An 18,645-nucleotide genomic window follows, 5' to 3' on the forward strand; every position below is an offset into this window, starting at 1 on the left:
CTCAGACCCACGGTGGCTTCTCGGTCTTCTAAATTAATGTCCTCCTGGAGCCCCGAGTCCCGCCAGCCTCTGCTCCGTCCCAGCTCCCTCCGCGGGAGCCTCCAAGGCGATCTCTTCGGTTGCCGGCTACTCGCTCGGCTCCATTCGTGCCGTGCATTCTGTCTCCACCGCCTCCAGGGCCCTGGGCAGCGCAGTAGCAGGTGGCCATCAAGCCAGGAGGTCCAAAGTCCTCCCTGGTCCTTTCTGTCTCTTCTGCCAGACCCTTCTCTCGGGCCAAATCTGTACGTTCCTGCGCCCCAGTCTGAGCCCCCGGCTTCCACCTGCACTCAGGCCCCGGGTGATCTTGCTCAGGATCACAGTTTTATTTTTTATTTTTTATTTTTTTTTGAGACAGAGTCTCACTTTGTTGCCCGGGCTAGAGTGAGTGCCGTGGCATCAGCCTAGCTCACAGCAACCTCAGACTCCTGGGCTTAAGCGATCCTACTGCCTCAGCCTCCCGAGTAGCTGGGACTACAGGCATGAGCCACCATGCCCGGCTAATTTTTTTGTATATATATTTTTAGTTGGCCAGATAATTTCTATTTTTTTTGGTAGAGACGGGGTCTCACTCTTGCTCAGGCTGGTCTCGAACTCCTGACCTCGAGCGATCCACCCGCCTCGGCCTCCCAGAGCTAGGATTACAGGCGTGAGCCACCGCGCCCGGCCAGGATCACAGTTTTAAACATCACTTATATAATACGACTCCCACCTAAGTCGCTGGCGCTCCAGACTCCTGACCTCCATTTGGGTAACCACTGATCTCAAGTTTAACATGTCTGCTGGCCAAAGCAGAATTTTCTCTCTTCCCCCACACCTCACCCCGCTACTCCCAGTCCCCACTCTCCTGAAGGTACCAACACCCACCCAGTCACCCAAAGCCTATGGTTCTTGCCCTTTCTCATGACAGGATGCTGCCCATCATCTAGGTTTCAACGTCGCCTCCTCAGAGAGACCTTCCCTGACCACCCACTCCACACATCTCCCATAGGGTTTGTCACAGCTCTAATCCTGTAGTCATTTGGTCCACATACTGGTTTACCACCGCCCTCCCACACACAGGAGGATGGGACGTAAGCTCCTCAAGGGTGGGCATTGCCACCGCTTGGCTTATCATCTCCAGTCCCAAGCGAGGTGCGAGACATACACCAGGGCGCAGGGCACGTCTGCAGCTGTCCAGTAGTCACCAGGCATTTAGTGAGGACTCACACCTCACATGCAGGTTAGGTGTGAAGGTCAGCGTGTGGGGCAACAATGAGAGTCACGTATCTTGGAAATTCCTTGGGGAGGTGCCAAGTTGGAAACTGACAGGCCAGCTCATTTTTCCTCCAGAGAGGAACAGATCACTGTTTCTCAACCTGTGCATCAGATGACACCTGTGTGTTTAGGGCCCAGGTGTAGGAAAAATACACTAGACTTGGAACTCACTTGGGTCCAGAGAGGCCTGAGGGCTCCACAGAGTCACTGAAGGGAAGGGAGCACTCCCCCGCCCCATTTCTCTTTCAAAGTGCACATGACTGAATTGTCATGGTAGAGTGCAAGTGAGGGGACCTCAGTGCTGCCAACAGGACCCTGACCACCTCTTGGGGCCAGAGGGAGCCCATGGGATTGCGCAACCCTAGGGATCCCAGCACAGGGAAGGTACCTCTGCAGGAACTTTATTTATCCCTTGGGCCACAGTCTGTAGGGAAGAGGTCATGGGCTCCTCTTGTGGGTCACAGACTCTGTGCTGCCAGGGTCGTTCTCTGAGTCGTCTTTGGGTCTGGGCGCAGGATGGAATTTCAGTAGGACAGGCGGGGAGAAGACGGAAGAGTTCACAGCAGGGGCTGGAGTCTCGTCGGTGTTGGGGGAGCTACTGCAGGCCGAGTTCCTGCACAGGAGACATCCAAGACATACCCATGAGGTAGGATACCAACACACAGGGCCACGATAGGTACAAGTGACAAAACCCCAGGCTGTAGGATGGCTCCTAATACATTGCTACTTCCAGAAATGTCTCCCATGGATGTGTGTTCAAGGCTGTTCATTGCACCAATATCTGTGACTGCAAAAACCTGAAAACCATCCAAACATCCACGAGAGCACAGCTAAATGAACCACGGTGCAGCCATGCACTGGACTATTCTGTAGCTCGTTAAAGAAATGAGGGAGATATCCCAACAAGCAATGATATCAAGGGCAGGGGGCAAAAAAAGAAGAAAAAAAGATGTCCCAATGGTTTATTAATGGCAAAAAGCAAGTTGCTGAGAAGTACATGCAATATGCTCTTAGCTTGGGTTAAAAAATTAACCAGTTGGCCAGGCATGGCGGCTCACACCTGTAATCCTAGCACTCTGGGAGGCCAAGGGGGGTAGATCATTTGAGCTCAGGAGTTCGAGACCAGCCTGAGCAAGAGCAAGACCCCATCTCTACTAAAAATACAAAGAAATTATATGGACAACTAAAAATATATATAGAAAAAATTAGCCGGGCATCATGGCTCGTGCCTGTAGTTCCAGCTACTTGGGAGGCTGAGGCAGGAGGATCGCTTGAGCCCAGGTGTTTGAGGTTGCTGTGAACTAGGCTGACACCACGGGACTCTAACCTGGGCAACAGAGTGAGACTCTGTCTCAAAAATAAATAAATAAATAATTTAAAAAAATTAACCAGTGTATTTGTATTAGACAAATACAGACACAAAACACTTGGAAAGGTACACATGAAACTCTTAGCAGTGGACTCATATTTTACATATTCACTTCTGTATTGTGAACTTTTTTCCATGGAATATGTTCTGCTTTTGTAAACTTGTTGAAACCAATTAAAGATAACCCATTTTGGTGACGGTATCATGAGAGTACAGCTCTCTCTGAAAGCAAAATGAACTACGAGCCTAAAAATTGTCCCCACCAGGGAAATATTTCAACAAGCAAGAACAATTGAGTGAATGATGCTCCACCCATACAATGGAGTATTTTGCATCTATTATTATTGGTGAACTTGAAGATAGTTTTAATGACATGGGAAGAAACTCACATGCTAGAGTTGGCTACAGAACTGCCTACAGGACACTCCCAATCCCACTTATTTACCAAACTACAACGTGCATATACACATGTCCATGGGGAAAAAAGCCTACATTGACATACAGATAAATGCTAACAGTGGTTATTTCCGGTGGTGAGAATGTGAGTGATTTGGTACCTATCTTCTGTATAGGTTTCTGTTGTCTACGGTAAACATATTGCTTTTAGAATCTGAAAAGAGATGGTCCTCTTGTTAACTATTTATACCCTTTCCTTTGTAATCTCACTTCAGGGAATTCATCTGAAATTCAGGAATAGCTTTGCACATAATGGTGTTAATCCCAGCACTAACTATACTATGGGAAAACTGGAAGCACCTGCTGTGTCTCCCAGTGGAATTAAGAATGCAAGTTGGTTATTACCCAGCCAATGAAGCTTGTAGTCAAACCTGCCAGGGTACATTCAACGCCCCAGGGCCTTAATGTTAACTGACAATGGCAAGATTAAAAAAAAAAAAGACACTGTCCAGTTGAATCACAACTTGATAAAACTATGCTTAGAAAAAGCTAGAAAATATCTAAACACCCTAATGATGACCACAGCCCCACCCTGGGGCTCCACTGTTCTGTAAGGACATAGGGATGCTCAATAAACCTTTACTTTTAAATTTTACTTTGTAACAACATTGCAAAAACTCCTTCTCTGTGACCCAGCACTCAGTCACCTTCCCACCCCTGCGTCCACCCTTCCTTTGATCTGATTTGATAGCCTATGGCTTCTACCTGGATGTAATTCATGAATCTGCATAATTGTGTTTAACACACTGCCTGCCACATTAGAAAAAAAATTTTTTCCTTGGGGCCACAGTGTTTTATTAAAACAAAATGATCCTTTCCAATTTGTTATTTTTTATTGTTTTCTGTGCATGAGTCATACACAATGCAATCCACGTTTTTAGAATTAAATTGTCAATATTAATTGTAACAATAAGAACATCAACAAGTAGGATTTTCACAAACCAACTGCAGGGTTTTTCTTCATGAGGCCCCAGGCTCAAAACTAGCCTGAATTAAATACAATTCACACGGTAGTCAATGTGCTAATCATTTTTATAATTATAACGTCTATATAATATTCCATAATTATGTGAATGCACATTTGAGCTGTTTCCAGTTTTTCATCTTTTTAACCGATGTTGCCATAAACATTTTTATACAAATGGCATTTTTCTTTTCCTTATTATTTCCTTGGAGCCAGTTTCCAGGACTAAAAACACTGGATCAAAGAATTTGAGAACTTCTATGGCTCCTGTAGGGGTTTTTCTTTTCTTTTCTTTTTTTTTTTTTGGCTGTAGCTACCTCTGAAGGCTGATATGTTTTGAAAAGAATGCCTTTCAAAAGGACTAAGCCTTAGACTTTTGTGCTTCAGCCAGGCACAGAGGCAGGCACCTGTAATCCCAGCTACTGAAGTGGCTTGGGAGGATCACTTGAGCTCAGGAGTTCAAGACCAGCCTGGGCAACACAGCCAGACTGTGTTTTTACAAAAACTAAAAAAATTAGCGAGGTGTGGTGGCGTGTGCCTATAGTCCTAGCTACTTGGGGGGCACTGAGGCAGAAGAATCACTTGAGCTCAAATGATGCAGTTGGAGACTGCAGTGATCTATGATTGCTATGATCGTGCCACTGCACTCCAGCCTGGGCAACAGAGCGAGACCTTGCCTCAAGAAAATGAAACAAAACTTTTATGTTTCAAAGACACCATCAAGAAAGTAAAAAGACAACACACAGGATAGGAAAAATATTTGCAAATCATATGTCTGATAAGAGATCTGTAACTACCATACACAAACATGTCTTACAAATCAATAATAAACCAATTTTTTAGAAATGGACAACGGATATGAATGGACATTTCTCCAAAGATTTACAAATGATCACAAGGCACAGGAAAATATGCTTAACATCATTAGTCATCAGAGAAATGCAAAACCACAATGAGACATACTTCGAATCCACCAGGATGGCTCAAATAAAAAATACAGACAATAACAAGTGTTGTCAAGAATGTGGAGAAACTGGAACTCTCCTACATTGATGGTGGTAATGTAAAATGATGCAGCCATTTGAATTAGTTTGGCAGCTCCTAAGTATTCATATTAGCCAAAAATGGAAACAACCCAAATGTCAACCAACTAATAAATGGATAAATAATACAATGGAATGTTATCCAATACATGGAATACAATGAAATAATACAAGGGAATATTATTTAACAATAGAAAGCAATGAAGTACTGACACATGCTAAAACATGGATGAACCTTGAAAACATGCTAAGTGCAAGCAAGTCAGACAGAAAAGACCGTATGTTATATGACTGATTCCATTTACATAAAATGTCCAAAATAGGCAAACCTAGAAAGACAGAGAGTAGGTTAGCAGTTGCCAGGGGCTGGGAGATGGAGGAACAGGAGGTGACAGATAAAGGGCACTGAGGTTTCTCTTTTTATTGTAGCAAAATATACATAAAATTTACCATTTTAACCATTTTTAAGTGTACAACTCAGTGGCATTAGGTACATCCACAATGTTAATATGTACCTATTTCCAAAGCTTTTTCGCCACCCAAAACCAAAACTCTGTACCCATTAAGCAATAATTCCCCATCTCCCGCTCCCCAGCCCCTGTTAACCACTAATCTACTTCCTGTCTCTATGAATGTGTCTATTCTAGATACTTCATGCAAGTGGAATCATGCAGTATTTGTCCTGATGTGTCTGGCTCATCTTACTGAGCATGTGTTCCAGGTTTGTGTGTGTATTATAGCATCAGTCAGAACTTCACTCCTTTTTATGGTTGAATACTATTTCTATGAATACGTCACATTTTGTTTATTCATTTTGGATACACTTGGGTTGTTTCCACCCTGAGGTTACTGTGAATAATGGTGCATGAACATTCATGTAAAAGTACCTGTTTTCAAGTCTCTTGGGTATGCACACAGGAGTGGAATTGCTGGGTCACAGGGTAACTCTACGTTTAACATTGGAGGGACCGCAGAACTGACTTTCGCAGTGGCTGCACCATTTTATATTCCCACCAGCCACACACAAGGCCTCCAACTTCTCCACATTTTCATCAACCCTTGATTGTCCCTCTATTTTAAATTACAGCCATCCTAGCTGACGTCAAGTGGTATCTCGTGATTCTCATTAGCATCTTCCTAATGACTAATGATATGGAGCATCCATTCCTGTTTATTCGCCATTTGTATACCTTCTTTGAAGAAATGGCTATCTGGGTCTTGTGCCCATTTCTTAATTGGGTTGCTTTTTTGTTGCTGAGTCAATTTTTAAATATTTTCTCCCATTGAAGGCTGCCTTTTCATTCTTTTCTTTTTGAGGTGGTGAAACATTCTAAAATTCAATTGTGGTGATGGTTGCACAACTATGAATATACAAAAATCCATGGGATTGTTCACTTTAAATAGGTGAGTTGTATGCTGTGTGAGTTATTTCAATAAAAGGGTTAAAAAAGGACAAAGCCAACTTGGTGATATTTTCATAGCTAAAATGAGTCTCTTCCTAAAACCTTCATGGTACAGGACTCTCTTTACCTTGGGCCTTTTGATGCTCATCCTGGAAGTCTCAGTGTGTACATCTCTCCTTACTAAGGGGACCAAAACCATTTTTTAAAGGTTTCCTTACGCTTTGGATGTCCTCCTGGGCAAACTTTCTCTCACCTGGGAATTTAGAATCATCTTTAAAGAACCATGTGAGTTTCTTACATAAAAAGTCAACTGAATTCTCATACATTGCTAGATGCAAAATGGTACAGCCACTTTGGAAGCCAGTTTGGCAGTTTCTTCCAACACTAAACATACACTTACCACGTGATCCAGCAAACATGCTCCTTGGTATTTACCCAAATGAGATGAAAACTTATGTCCACACAAAAACCTGCACAGGGATGTTGATAGCAGCTTTTATTCATGATGGCCAAAACCTGGAAGCAACCAAGATGTCCTTCAGTAGGTGAGTGGATAAACTGTTGTGCACTCAGGATTATTCAGAGCTAAAAAGAAATGAGCTATCAAGGCATGAAAAGACATCGAGGAAACTTAAATGCATATTAGTAAGTGGAAGAAGCCAATCTGAAAAGGTGACATAATATATGATTCCAGTTACATTTTGGAAAAGGCAAAAGTATGGAGACAGTAAAAAGATCAGTGGTTCTCAGGAGTTAGGGGCTAGGGGTGAGGGAGGGATGAACAGGCAGAGCACAGGGGAGTTTAGAGGAGTGAAGCTACTCTGTGTGGTTCCACAGTGGTGGATACACGCTATTATACCTTTGTCCAAACCCATGAAACGTGCAAGACCAAGAGTGAACCCCAATGTGAACTATGGACTCTGGGTATTATGATGTATCAATGTAGGTTCATCAAATGCAACAAATGTCCCCTCTGGTGTGGCATGTTGATAGAGGGGGAGGCTGTGTGTGTGAGGAGATATATGGGGACTCTTTACTTTCTGTTCAATTTTGCCGTGAGCCTAAAACTTTAAAAAAAATAGTCTATTAAAAAATTCATCCTATGCAATGAAGCAGCCAGTCTAAATCATACTTTTGAATTATTCAATGACAGGGGAAATACTTAACATTTTAAGTGGAAAAAGCAAGTGATTAAAAAAAAACCCATATTCAGTAAACCCCTGCTTTGCAAAACACACGTGTATCGCAGTCATGGGGCAGCCCACAGTTGGTGCTATCATTCCCTTCCCGGCCGGCCTGTTGGGTGGCTTGTTTCCGATTTCTCACTGTTACAAATGCTAGGAAGGGGCGCTACTGTCCCTGCACCCCTGATTACATCCTTAGGGTCATTCCAGGAAGTGGAAGGGGCGTTATAACGGAGATTTTTCCAGCCCTGTGCACACCACCACGATGCTGTCGGTGGCAGGGGAGGGGGCAGAGCAGGATGGTGTCACCACAGAGAGGCACAGAGGATGCTTACCAGGGGAAGGTGGGGCAATGGAGCTTGCGCGCACTGTTGCCAGCCAAGTACAAGAAATGGAAGCCTCCAGGGTTGAGGACCAAGGGGGTCAGGTCAATCATGCAGCTGCAAGACAGGGCAGAGAGGGGACGTCAGCCTGGGCCCCTCCACAGCCTCACGTGCAGTTCTGTGACGTGGGCACAGGGACTCCCACACACAGTGCAAACCTAAGCCCAGACTCCTCCCCCGTAAGATAAGGAGAACCAACACTCAGGATTGCTCTGAGCATCAGCTAAGAGGTGGGGAAGACATGGTGACTGCGCCTGGCAGAGGATATTCCCCGAAGTGCTCCTTTGCCATTCCCCTGGAGCCCAGAGTAAATCCCTTCCACCTCTTGGGGTTTGGCGACAGGCCATTCCAGTTTAATTTCCCTTCAGACCTTGCAGTTTCCAAATTCTCCACCTGCAGGAAACAAAGGAAATCTCAGGACAAGTCTGGGGACCTCACAGTGAAGAAAAACACCTCACACAAGAACCATGAGAACTACGTGACTTCCACTCATCCTGCAGGGACGTCTGGCCCAGCCTGTGCCCACCTCGAGCTTGGTGTTCAGGGTATAGGAGATGGGATGGGGGCTGCGAGCTGACTGAGGCGGCCCTAACCCAGCCTGGGCATGGGGGCCTGCCTGGAGGAGACAGGACCCCACATGAGCCACGCGGGCTGAGCCGGGAACAGCACCCACAGGGAGGGGTGGGGTGAGGGTGGGGCTAGGAATGTGGAAAGGACCCATGGTTTCCCACCTGTTCTCTGGGGACCCCAGGATTCTGCCCAGCACACCTGGGGCTGCCTTGTTCACTTGAGGCCTTGAAGATAGCACTCTCTGCCTTTGACTCTCACCCAGCCCTTCAACCATAGCAAACACCACCCCCGCTTTTTTTTATTATTATTTTTAAGAGATGAGGTCTCACTCTGTTCCCCAGCCAGGCTGGAGTGCAGAGGTGTGATCTTAGCTCACTGCAACCTCAAACTCCTGGGCTCAAGCCATCCTTCTGCCTCAGCCTCCCAAGCAGCTGGGACGACAGGCACCCGCCACTGCACCTGCTCCAAACCCATCTTATCTGCTCTGTCCACTGCCTTTCCACCCAAGACTCCCAGCAAAGAGGGTTCTGCTGCTCAAGTGGAGATCTGAGAGCCGTGGCTGTGGGCCCAGGAGAGCCACTGGGATTGTTCTGAGCATGGGAACAGAGGCTGCCCCTCCCAGGACCGCCTGCAGCAGGGGATGCTCCCACTGACCGACTTGCTGGGCAGTGGAGGGAAGGGGCCAAAGACCCTGGGCATGGTGTAAACAGGGGGTGACGGGGCCACCAGGGAGGCCTTGGTGGTGGCAGGTGGTGATGGCAGCAGTGGTGGAGGTGGCAGCAGGGTTGGTGGCGGGCACAGGGAGGTCGACTGGTCCCGTAGGAGGATGGGCTCTGGTTTCTTCAATTTTAGCTTCCTTCTCCTCTTCTTGGCATCTGTGACGAAAGGCGCCAATGACTGCCTACTCTGCAGGCAGAAGAGGGTAGAGTGGGGGCCAAGCACAGTGGTGTGGGGGTCTTCGCACAGTCCCTCCAATGAGGAAGGGCAGGAGGCTCCGCGGGAGCACCACAAACAGCACCCAGGGCCACTGTGCACTATCTCGCCAACCCCACGCAGAAAGGTTACCCCTGCGTCCGTCTTACGGTGGAACCAGAGGCTCTGGCTGTACGAGGCGCAGCTAGGATCCATGCCCCGCTGTCTGACTTCAAGGGCAGAATTTTGTGGGAAGTGATGGGATGTCACAACCAAGGAGGGGTGGGCTTAGCCTGAGCAGGTCAGCCTGCTGCCCGCCCCCCAAGCACTGTGAAAAACTGCCCAGTCTGCCAACACCAGCATGGGATGTCCGGGCCCCAGATGGTGAGCCCAAAAACTACCCCCAGTGGGGCATGCAACAGGGCACTTCCTCCATGAGGAAGCCCCCAGTGAGGGGGTCCTACAGAGGTGGGCTCAGGCAGGGAACCCTTGAGGAACAAGGCCCTGGGGCCAGCCCCCTCACCTGTTCCACCAGGTCTGGCTATTTCTGCTGTTGTAAGTTAGAGACCACCAGCAAAGCAGGGTTAACAAGCGCCTCGTACAGCCCATCACAAAGGCTCCCCTATAATAACCACCATGCAGCACTGGCCTGGAGGCTGACCCTGTGCTCCGGAGCAACCCAGACCGGAGTCCACGTCCAGCCTCAACTATTCACTAAGTGACCTTGCGCATGCTGGCTAACCTCCTGGTGACTCTATTTCCTCTTCTGTAAAACAGGGATAAATAACACTGAAGCTACTTGGGGGGAGACAGGTTCTGTTGGTGCAACAAGCAGATGAAATGGTGACGTGGAGGGCTCACATGCTGCACCAGAGGGTGGGCCCCCCAGGCGAGCTGGGCCTCCCAGTGTGACGCAGAAGGAAGTAGCCCCCCGCCAGCACAGGTGTCACTGAACACAAACACATGAAAGGAACCAAGCCTGAACCCAATCAAGGCTTTAGAACTGTCCAAGGAATACACGTGGAGGGGCCGAAGCAACCACCACAGCCAACTGCAGTGACAGATAGAATCCCACAAAGCCGGGCACCCCGAGGAGGACACAGTTGTCCAAAGCAGTGGCAGGGGGCTCATCCCACCTCAAAGGGGACTTCAACAGAAGTGGCATGGATCCTCTTTTGCCCAGGGCCATCCCAATTTACACCTGCTGTCCCTGTGTGGTCACATACACAGCTCTCTTGCATTTCATTCTCACAGGCACCCCAATTTGGATCTGGATTATATGGTCACCCTAGTCAAATGAACCTAAGAGGCCCAACACCTGAACACAATACGTGGGCCTTACTGGGTCCTCACGTGACAGACCAAGTATAGAAAGACTTTTGTGGACATCAGGGAGCGCTGACTATGGACCAACTATGGCTCAGCTAATATTAAGGAATTGTTAATTATGCCAAGTGTAACAATGACATTGTGATTATGTCAGAAAAATCTTTTTTTTTTTAAATTATGATACACACTATTCAGATGTACAATGATGTCTGAGATCTACCTTGAAATACTCCAGAAAAAGGCAGGGGGAGGCGGGGCCAGGAATGGAGAGTGAAACACACAAGGCAAGATGGGTATGTTGCTGGGGCTGGTGACAGGTACTTGGGCGTTCACTGTCATCTCTAGTTTTGTGTATGCTTACTTTCATAATAAAAACTTTTCTTACAAAAAGTGCCAGACACAGGGTCAGAGACAAGTGGGTCCTCAGCCAGGCACTGCCTGCAGCTCCTCACCCACCACTCCAAACACCCTGCAAGGTTAGCTGTGAGGGCTCTGTGGCTCAGAAAGGCGACCCAACTTGCTCAGGACCACACGGGCGGGAGGAAGCCGAGCAGAAGCCCGTCTCCCGGCCAGCTGATCTAGCTAGGAGCCGCGCCTCTCCTCCTCCCCGGTCCCGGCCTGATCTAGCTAGGAGCAGCGCCTCTCCTCCTCCCCGGTCCCGGCCTGATCTAGCTAGGAGCCGCGCCTCTCCTCCTCCCCGGTCCCGGCCTGATCTAGCTAGGAGCCGCGCCTCTCCTCCTCCCCGGTCCCGGCCTGCCCAGACCCTGCTTCTCGCTCTGGATAGAACCTAATCCGAGAAGGCAAACCCAGCTGGGAGAGTGGGGGCATGTGGACACCTGAAGTGGACCTGGGCCGGTCACAGGGCCCTCCGCCTGCACGCCCTGCGCTCAGGCCAGCAAGAGCAGGGCTGAGCCTCACCCCGGGAGTAGAGGTGCACGCGGTGGATGCTTCGCTTCAGCTTCTCGAGGCGCTGGTGCATCTCCAGGGCACCCATGCTGTTGCAGTGGTTCAGATCCCCCTGGACAGCACTGAAAAACTTCGCCTGCGACAACAGCGAGAGACACCGGGCAGGAGGAAGCCCAAGGGGTAAGACGCCCGCTCACCCCAGTCCCCACGCTGGACAGCCCCAGCTAGGCCCGACGGCGCCCTCCCCCAAATCTCCAAACACCAGAGCTCCCGCCAGGGGGACAGCAAGCCCTGGTGGTGACAGCTCCCGCCCTCGGGTCCCCGCACCCCGCGGCCGCACCCAGAGGAAGGAGGCGAGCCCGCGCCGTTCCAGCTCGGCCTGCTTGCCCTTGCGCACCACCCTCTCCGCCAGCGCCGGGTTGCGGTCGAGGCTGCGGAAGAGGCGGCGCAGGGCGCGGTCGGTGTAGGTCGCCGCCTGCCTCTCGAAGTCCTCCTCGGAGATGAGCTGGCAGAAGGTCACGCTCTGGGGGAACGCGCTGTCGAACTCGTCTAAGACCTCCATCCGAGCGGGGCTGCCGGCGCGCCCTGGCTGCCTGCGGGCGGAGCGGGGCTCGCCGGGGTCCGCGGGCACCGACTCCCACCCGCCCGGGGGCCCGGGGCCAGGGCTGCTCCCGAGGGCCAGGGCTCGGGGTCACCACGGGCAGCAGGGTGGGGGCGCAGGGACGCACCCACTCGCTCCCCCGCAGCCGCGCGCGGACGCGGGCTCCCCGGCCGATCCGCGCCCAGGCCGGGGGCGGGGCCCTCCCCGCGAGCCTCGGCCGCACGTGACAATGCCCGCGTTCTGCGCATGCGCCCTGGGGACATCGAGGCGTCGGACGTGGCGGTGCGGGTTCCTCTGGGGCCACCTGGCCTTTGATCCCGGCAGCGCCACGGCCACGCAGAGGGCAGGGCCAGCGCCCGAACTCTTCCAGCTGCTTTTTGTTTATGTGCTTTGTTTTCTGCGACAGGGACCTGCTGTGTCACCCAGGCTGGAGTGCAGTGGCGCGATCATAGCTTACAACTTTTTATTTATTTATTTATCTTTTGTTTGTGTGCAGCTACAGGTTCTGGACTTCTTTTTTTTTTCTTAATTCTAAAATCTTTCCTGAGCTTCCAATTTCTTTTAAGCCCCGCCCCTCCGCTGGCCTCCAGTCCCCTCCAACCGCGCCCCTCCCCAGGGGGCGCCCTTCCCCAGCCTCGAGCCGCGCTTCCCACTCACCCGGGGCTCCACCCTCTTCCTCCCCAGCGCTGTCCTCTCTCCGTGCTCCCCACTTGCCACTGCCTCTTCAGCTCCATCTCTGGGCCCTCCTCAGTGTTCTTTTCCTCCTGCCCCTCGGATGCGTTTAAGGTCCCACGGTCACTGTACAGTCTGGGACTCCTTACCCACTCCTTGCTCCCGATGAGAACCCACAACTGACTGAACAAACTCAAACCTGCATCTCAGGCTCAGACCTCCCTTGAGCTCCAGACCCATGTCCAAATTTCTACTGGGGATGGTTTGGGGGCATCTCATGCTGAAACACATCCAGATTAGCACACAGCTTGTTCCCCCTGAATGCTGCTTTTCTCCCCACCATCCACCCCAGCGACTAATGAGGGGTTGCACCCTGGACTGCTTCCCTGCTGTCCCCTCCATGCCTCCCATGAGCCCCGAGACCCATGGAGTTACCTGAGAAGTCTGACCAGGTTTTTCATCTCCTACGGCCAAACAGCAGCTGTCTAGACTCAGCCCTCCCCAATATAGGAGGTGGCATCCACTTCCTCCTGCGTGGAGGCCACAGAGCAAGGTAGGGACAGCCAAGGATAAATGGGGTCTGTTCTGTGCGTCTTGCCTAGAGGTGCAGGCAAAGGCTCGGTCAGATTCACCTGGGATCACATCTCCATTCTGCTTCCTGCCCACTGTGTGACTTCCAAAATGAAACTTTAAAATTTGGAGTATGTGCCTTTTTTCAAACAGGACAAACACCCTTTGAGGGTCAAGCAGATCCCTAATTATCCTCCCATCATGTTATGTTAATAACTATGCTTCACACTTTATACTTGTATTTTTAAAAAGTGTACTGGTACATACATATTCAGCAGATTTGGGGAAGGAGTGTACTGGGCCTGTCCTCTGTTTCCAGGCACTGACAAGAGAGCAAAAATGACAGTGGTCTCTGCCCTCAGAGGCTCTCAATCTCAGGGGGACCTCTGCCATAGGTTGAGAGGGTTTTTTTTTTTTGTTTTGTTTGTTTGTTTGTTTGTTTGTGTGTGTGTGTGACAGAGTCTCACTCTGTTGCCCGGGCTAGAGTGCCGTGGCGTCAGCCTAGCTCACAGCAACCTCAAACTCCTGGGCTCAAGCAATCCTACTGCCTCAGCCTCCTGAGTAGCTGCGACTACAGGCATGTGCCACCGTGCCCAGCTAATTATTTTTCTATATATTTTTAGTTGTCCGGTTAATTTCTTTCTATTGTTTAGTAGAGACAGGGTCTTGCTCTTGCTCAGGCTGGTCTCGAACCCCTGACCTCAAGTGATCCTCCTGCCTTGGCCTCCCAGAGTGTTAGGATTACAGGCATGAGCCACCGCACCCGGCCCAGGTTGAGCAGTTTTGATCTAACATGCTCTACTGGAGGAACATTCTATGCAGTGGAGCCCAGGGAAGGCTTCTCCCAGGAGGGCACAGTTGAGGAGAGCCCTGAGTTCACATGCCTCCCCCCAGCAAGAGCAGGTGACAGCTGCATGGGGGTCTGGGGCCAGTGGGCACAGAATCTGCACAGGAGTGAGGAGGGCTGGCCACCTCTAGCCATGGCCCCTAGAGTCCAAGGGAAGGGAGGTTGGGCCTGAGCCAAATGACCCTGGGATCAAAGAACCCCAAGGGGTCAGGACTAGGAGGCAGAGGCGCATATGTCATTGCCCCTCAGCTCCCCCATGGGTGCTAGGGCCTTTACTTCCAGGGTGGGAGTGAGGCAGTGTCCCAATGTGCCCAGCCAGGGTGAGGGGTACTCCTAAAAGCCCATCTGGAAACCCAAGCCACCTGTCAAGGTGACAGGTTTGAATGACTATCACTGGGTACATAAACACCTTTTGCATTGTGTCAGGATAGAGGTGGCCCTCCAAGCATGTCTGGGGTCAGGCTCCTTGGAAGTTTTGCTCCAACCAGCCCTTCCGCCCTCCCCAGTTCTAGCCGGGAGGGCAGGCTTGCCAGACACCTCACAACTGCTCCTGTAGGCTCTGGGCATACCTCTCTGTAAGAGAACAAGCTGGCATGTTTGGTGGGCACTGCCTGCAAGGTTCATGTCCCAGGGCCACCTGTCCATCCCAGTTAGTGCTGCTCCCACTGAGCCCAGGGGTGACTGATGGCCTCATGTGAAGGCTGCATCCTGGAAGGCCTGCCTTACCCACGTCCCCACCCAGAGGAACGTTCTCTCCAGAGCTTGGCCCTCTTTAAGCCTTCAGGGAGGGCCAAGTCCAAGCCAGGCCTGGAAAGACCCTCGGTGTAAAACTGTGGGCCTCCATTTCCCCACAAGGCTCTGACCAGGCCTAGAGTCCCCAGTCTTACCCCAGGGGGCCAATGTGGAAAGACCTTCAAACCAGAGCTTTTCTGAATCTAGGGGCTCTGCCCATGTCCCTACCCAGTCATGACCAGGATGGTCCCCCACCTCTGCAACCCCGGTCCTCTGTTGGAGGGTCCAGTCCAGCTCTGCAGGGTGCCTAACCCGTCCCACACTTACCCTCTGAGCTCCTCCACTTTCTCAGCCAGGAAGTGGAGTGAGGCAGCAAACCCCCTTCCCCCAGTGGACCTGACCGATGCCCTTTCATCATTGCACTGCTTCCCAGTGGCCCACAGTAGTGCAACAGGGAAAGAGTGTCGGGCAGGCCTGCCAGTGCCTCCCCCATGGTGGCCGGTGGGGATCTGAGACCTGGAATGCAGGCCTGCTCGGGCGGGGCCTCTGCCTGGGGGAAGGGTGCCCTCTGACCCCAGAGGCCCAGGCCTGGCTAGAATCTCAAGTTTCCATGGAGAAGGGAGTGAACTGGGCAGGGGGAGGGGAGGGACTGTAGGTCCAAGGGGCCCGGCCTGGGGAGTGGGAGGTGAGGGTTGTGGGAGACGGAAGTCCCCAAGGCTGGTCTCAGATGCTTTGACAATATCATTGCACTGCTTCTCAGAGCACAGTAGTGCAACATCGTCAGAGCACCTGCGGCCAGCAGTGGGGGACCCCACCGCCCCCATTAAGCACACAGACACAGACGGTTGAGCCGGGAAGCTCAACTACAGATGCGTGGGTGGGGCCAGAGCTCCTCTCCAGTACATGGGGCAGGGAAGGGGATCCCAGCGGAACTGCTGTCCTCGAGGTCCTCAGAACCTCATGGCACCCAGGCCTTCCCTGGCACGCTCCGGACTGCGGGACTGCGGTACAGGAGAAACCCAGACCGGAGGGTAGCTCCAACCCCGTAGCGGGAGCTGGCGGGCCAGACCGGGCAGAGGGCGCAGACACAAAGGAGAGGGCCCGCGCTGGGCTGCAGTCCAGAGCCCGCTGGCGCCCGGAGCCGGGTGGGAACAGCCCGACGACCGTGCGCCCCGAGTCGGCCAGCAGCTAGGGGAGAAGGGCGACCCCACCCCGGGACGATGAGCCCTTTCCGGCTCAGGGCCCGATCCCTGGCCCCTGGCCCCCCACATGGGCATCGCGTTCTGTCCTAACAGATTCTTCTGTCCCGAGGCCCAGAGCGGACCAGAGGATTGGGGCTCCCCGCTCTTGTAGAGTTCCCTGCCCTGAGAGCGCTCCCGGGGTCCCGGCAGCGCCCCTCCGCATGTCCCGCCGGGTAGGGCCGTTCTGCCCACGCCCCCCACCCCAGACTCCGCTACTCACGCAGACCGACACCCCTTCCGCCCAGGGCCCGCACAGGACGCGCAAGGTCAGGGGGACGGAGCCCTGGCCGCCGTCCGCCCCCGTGGTCACCGTCCGGACGGCCCCGCACCTCGTGGTGCCCCCTCGCCCGTGGCTCCATCTTTAACCCGCTGACAGTCGGGGCAGCCGGCCCGGGCTCCTTAGCATAGCGCCGCGCTTACTGGCCGGCGCCGGCGCGGGGCTGCGCCCCCCGAACGCCGATTGGCCGAGGCTGGAGCGATTTCAAAATAGCCTCCCGGCTCCCATTGGCCCGGCGCCGGGCGAGGCTCGAGCCCCAGGGTTTTAACAATGAGTTTTACAAACACTTTCTCCCCATTCATAACTTATCAAAAGGAACTTTGCCCGCCTTTTCTCAGCTCCAATCTCTGCGAGTTTTCTAGCAGCACCGGCCAGAGCGCCAGGAAGCCCGGTGAGGGGCGGGGGGCGCCGGGCGCGCGGCTGAGCCCCCCAGGGAGGGGCTGCGACCCTCGGAAAACGCCGGGACCGCTAACCAAGCTCGCGGTTGAAGACAGCTGCGGACTGCTTTGTTTTGCGTGCAGAGATTGCTCCCTGCGCCTCCGGACAGGCTGTTTGGACGTGGTGGGCTTCAGATCTGGGGTAGCCTTCCCCACCAAACCCCACCGCATCGTCCGCAGGACCCGAGCAGGCTGGGCTGCGGAGGCCGGATCCGTGGGAGACACTGCGAAGGAGGTGTCGGCTTGGGTCTCTGCGTGACTGAGATCCACGATCCACGTTGTGGATGAGCAGTCATCAAGCGCCTGCCCTGCCGGGGCTGACGACCTCGGGAAGGGTACTCGTTGCCTGCCTCTCGCACAGTTCGTTGGGGCAACTGTGCGTCTGCTCCCACTCCTGTTTTACTCTCAGTGCGATGGCTGAAAGCAAATGTTTTTGAGACAGGCAGAGCTGGTTTCAAATCTTTATGAACCTCTATTGCCTTCTTTACAAAACTGAGATGATAATCTAACCAGCTTCATAGCAAATGAGATGCTGTGTAAATCATTGGCCTGGCACCTTGCACTTAGTAAGTGCTCAGTAAAAGTGAGTTCTGCAGCTGCTGCACTTTTTATTTTTGTTCTTGTCCTGCATTCTGCCTAGAGCCATCTGACTTACTCCCACAGCTAGGGCTTTGGTTGCCCAGGAATTCTTACATGCTGTGCACTGTTGGGTTCTGCTCTTAACACCCCTCACCCCATTGCTTACTTGTGTGTGGTGGTAGGTGGGTAACAGCCAAAGGCAGGAGTGGACCCTTAAAGCCCAGGAGCGCCCCTTGGATTTGCAGGGTGTAGTCCACACTGTTGGTGCCCCCCTGCCGCATCCCCTTGACCCTCACCTCTAGAGAGGATGCTCATTGCCAGCACCTGCAGCCCTGCCTGGGGGCCTTATTTTGGCTGCGGGAGCCCCTTGCCCAAAGTATGGGACAAGTGGGAGGTGCTAGAGTCATTCCCCCCCCACCCTATATATCGCAGCTTTCAGCCAATAAAGGAAGATACTGGCCAGGCATTGTGGCTCACGACTGTAATCCTAGCACTCTATGAGGCAGAGGGGGAGGATTGCTTGAGGTCAGGAGTTCAAGACCAGCCTCAGCAACACCCAATCTCTACTAAAAATAGAGAGAAATTAGCCGAACAACTAAAAATTTAAAAAAAAAATTAGTTGGGTGTAGTGGCACACGCCTGTAGTCCCAGCTATTGCAGGAGGATCACTCAAGCCCAGGAGTTTGAGGTAGCTGTGAGCTAGGCTGATGCCATGGTGCTCTACCCTGGACAACAGGGTGAGGCTCTGTCTCAAAAAAAAAAAAAAAAAAGGAAGATACTTTGTAACCCCCTCTCCCCCCTTCCTTGCTCCTCAGGTGGGGTAACTTTGATGTGTGTTCTGCACTGGGTCCCAGAGCCCCCAGTGAGATTGAGCTCC

General features: G+C 52.2%; 1 protein-coding gene across 1 annotated transcript; it reads right to left on the reverse strand.

The window, feature by feature from the left end:
• Nucleotides 1-1,678: 1,678 nt before the first annotated feature.
• On the reverse strand, nt 1,679-17,360 carry LOC123626222. The gene is made up of 12 exons (XM_045535113.1): nt 17,356-17,360; nt 16,696-16,834; nt 16,277-16,422; nt 16,202-16,235; nt 15,636-15,784; nt 12,541-12,666; nt 12,153-12,405; nt 11,825-11,948; nt 9,320-9,540; nt 8,418-8,488; nt 8,048-8,152; nt 1,679-1,906 (listed from the first exon to the last, which is right to left on the reverse strand). The coding sequence occupies exons 1-12, from the start codon at nt 17,358-17,360 to the stop codon at nt 1,732-1,734; spliced, it is 1,548 nt and encodes a 515-aa protein (XP_045391069.1). The 3' UTR covers nt 1,679-1,731.
• Nucleotides 17,361-18,645: the final 1,285 nt, after the last annotated feature.

The sequence above is a fragment of the Lemur catta genome, chromosome 21 (assembly GCF_020740605.2).
Source record: "Lemur catta isolate mLemCat1 chromosome 21, mLemCat1.pri, whole genome shotgun sequence".
Lineage (NCBI taxonomy): Eukaryota > Metazoa > Chordata > Mammalia > Primates > Lemuridae > Lemur > Lemur catta.

Coding starts and splice junctions, on each gene's coding strand:
- LOC123626222 (XM_045535113.1), bottom strand. Junction 12,667..15,635: donor GCAATGATGAAAGGGCATCG/GTCAGGTCCACT, acceptor CGATGTCCCCAG/GGCGCATGCGCAGAACGCGG. Junction 9,541..11,824: donor CGTGCACCTCTACTCCCGGG/GTGAGGCTCAGC, acceptor CTTTCGTCACAG/ATGCCAAGAAGAGGAGAAGG.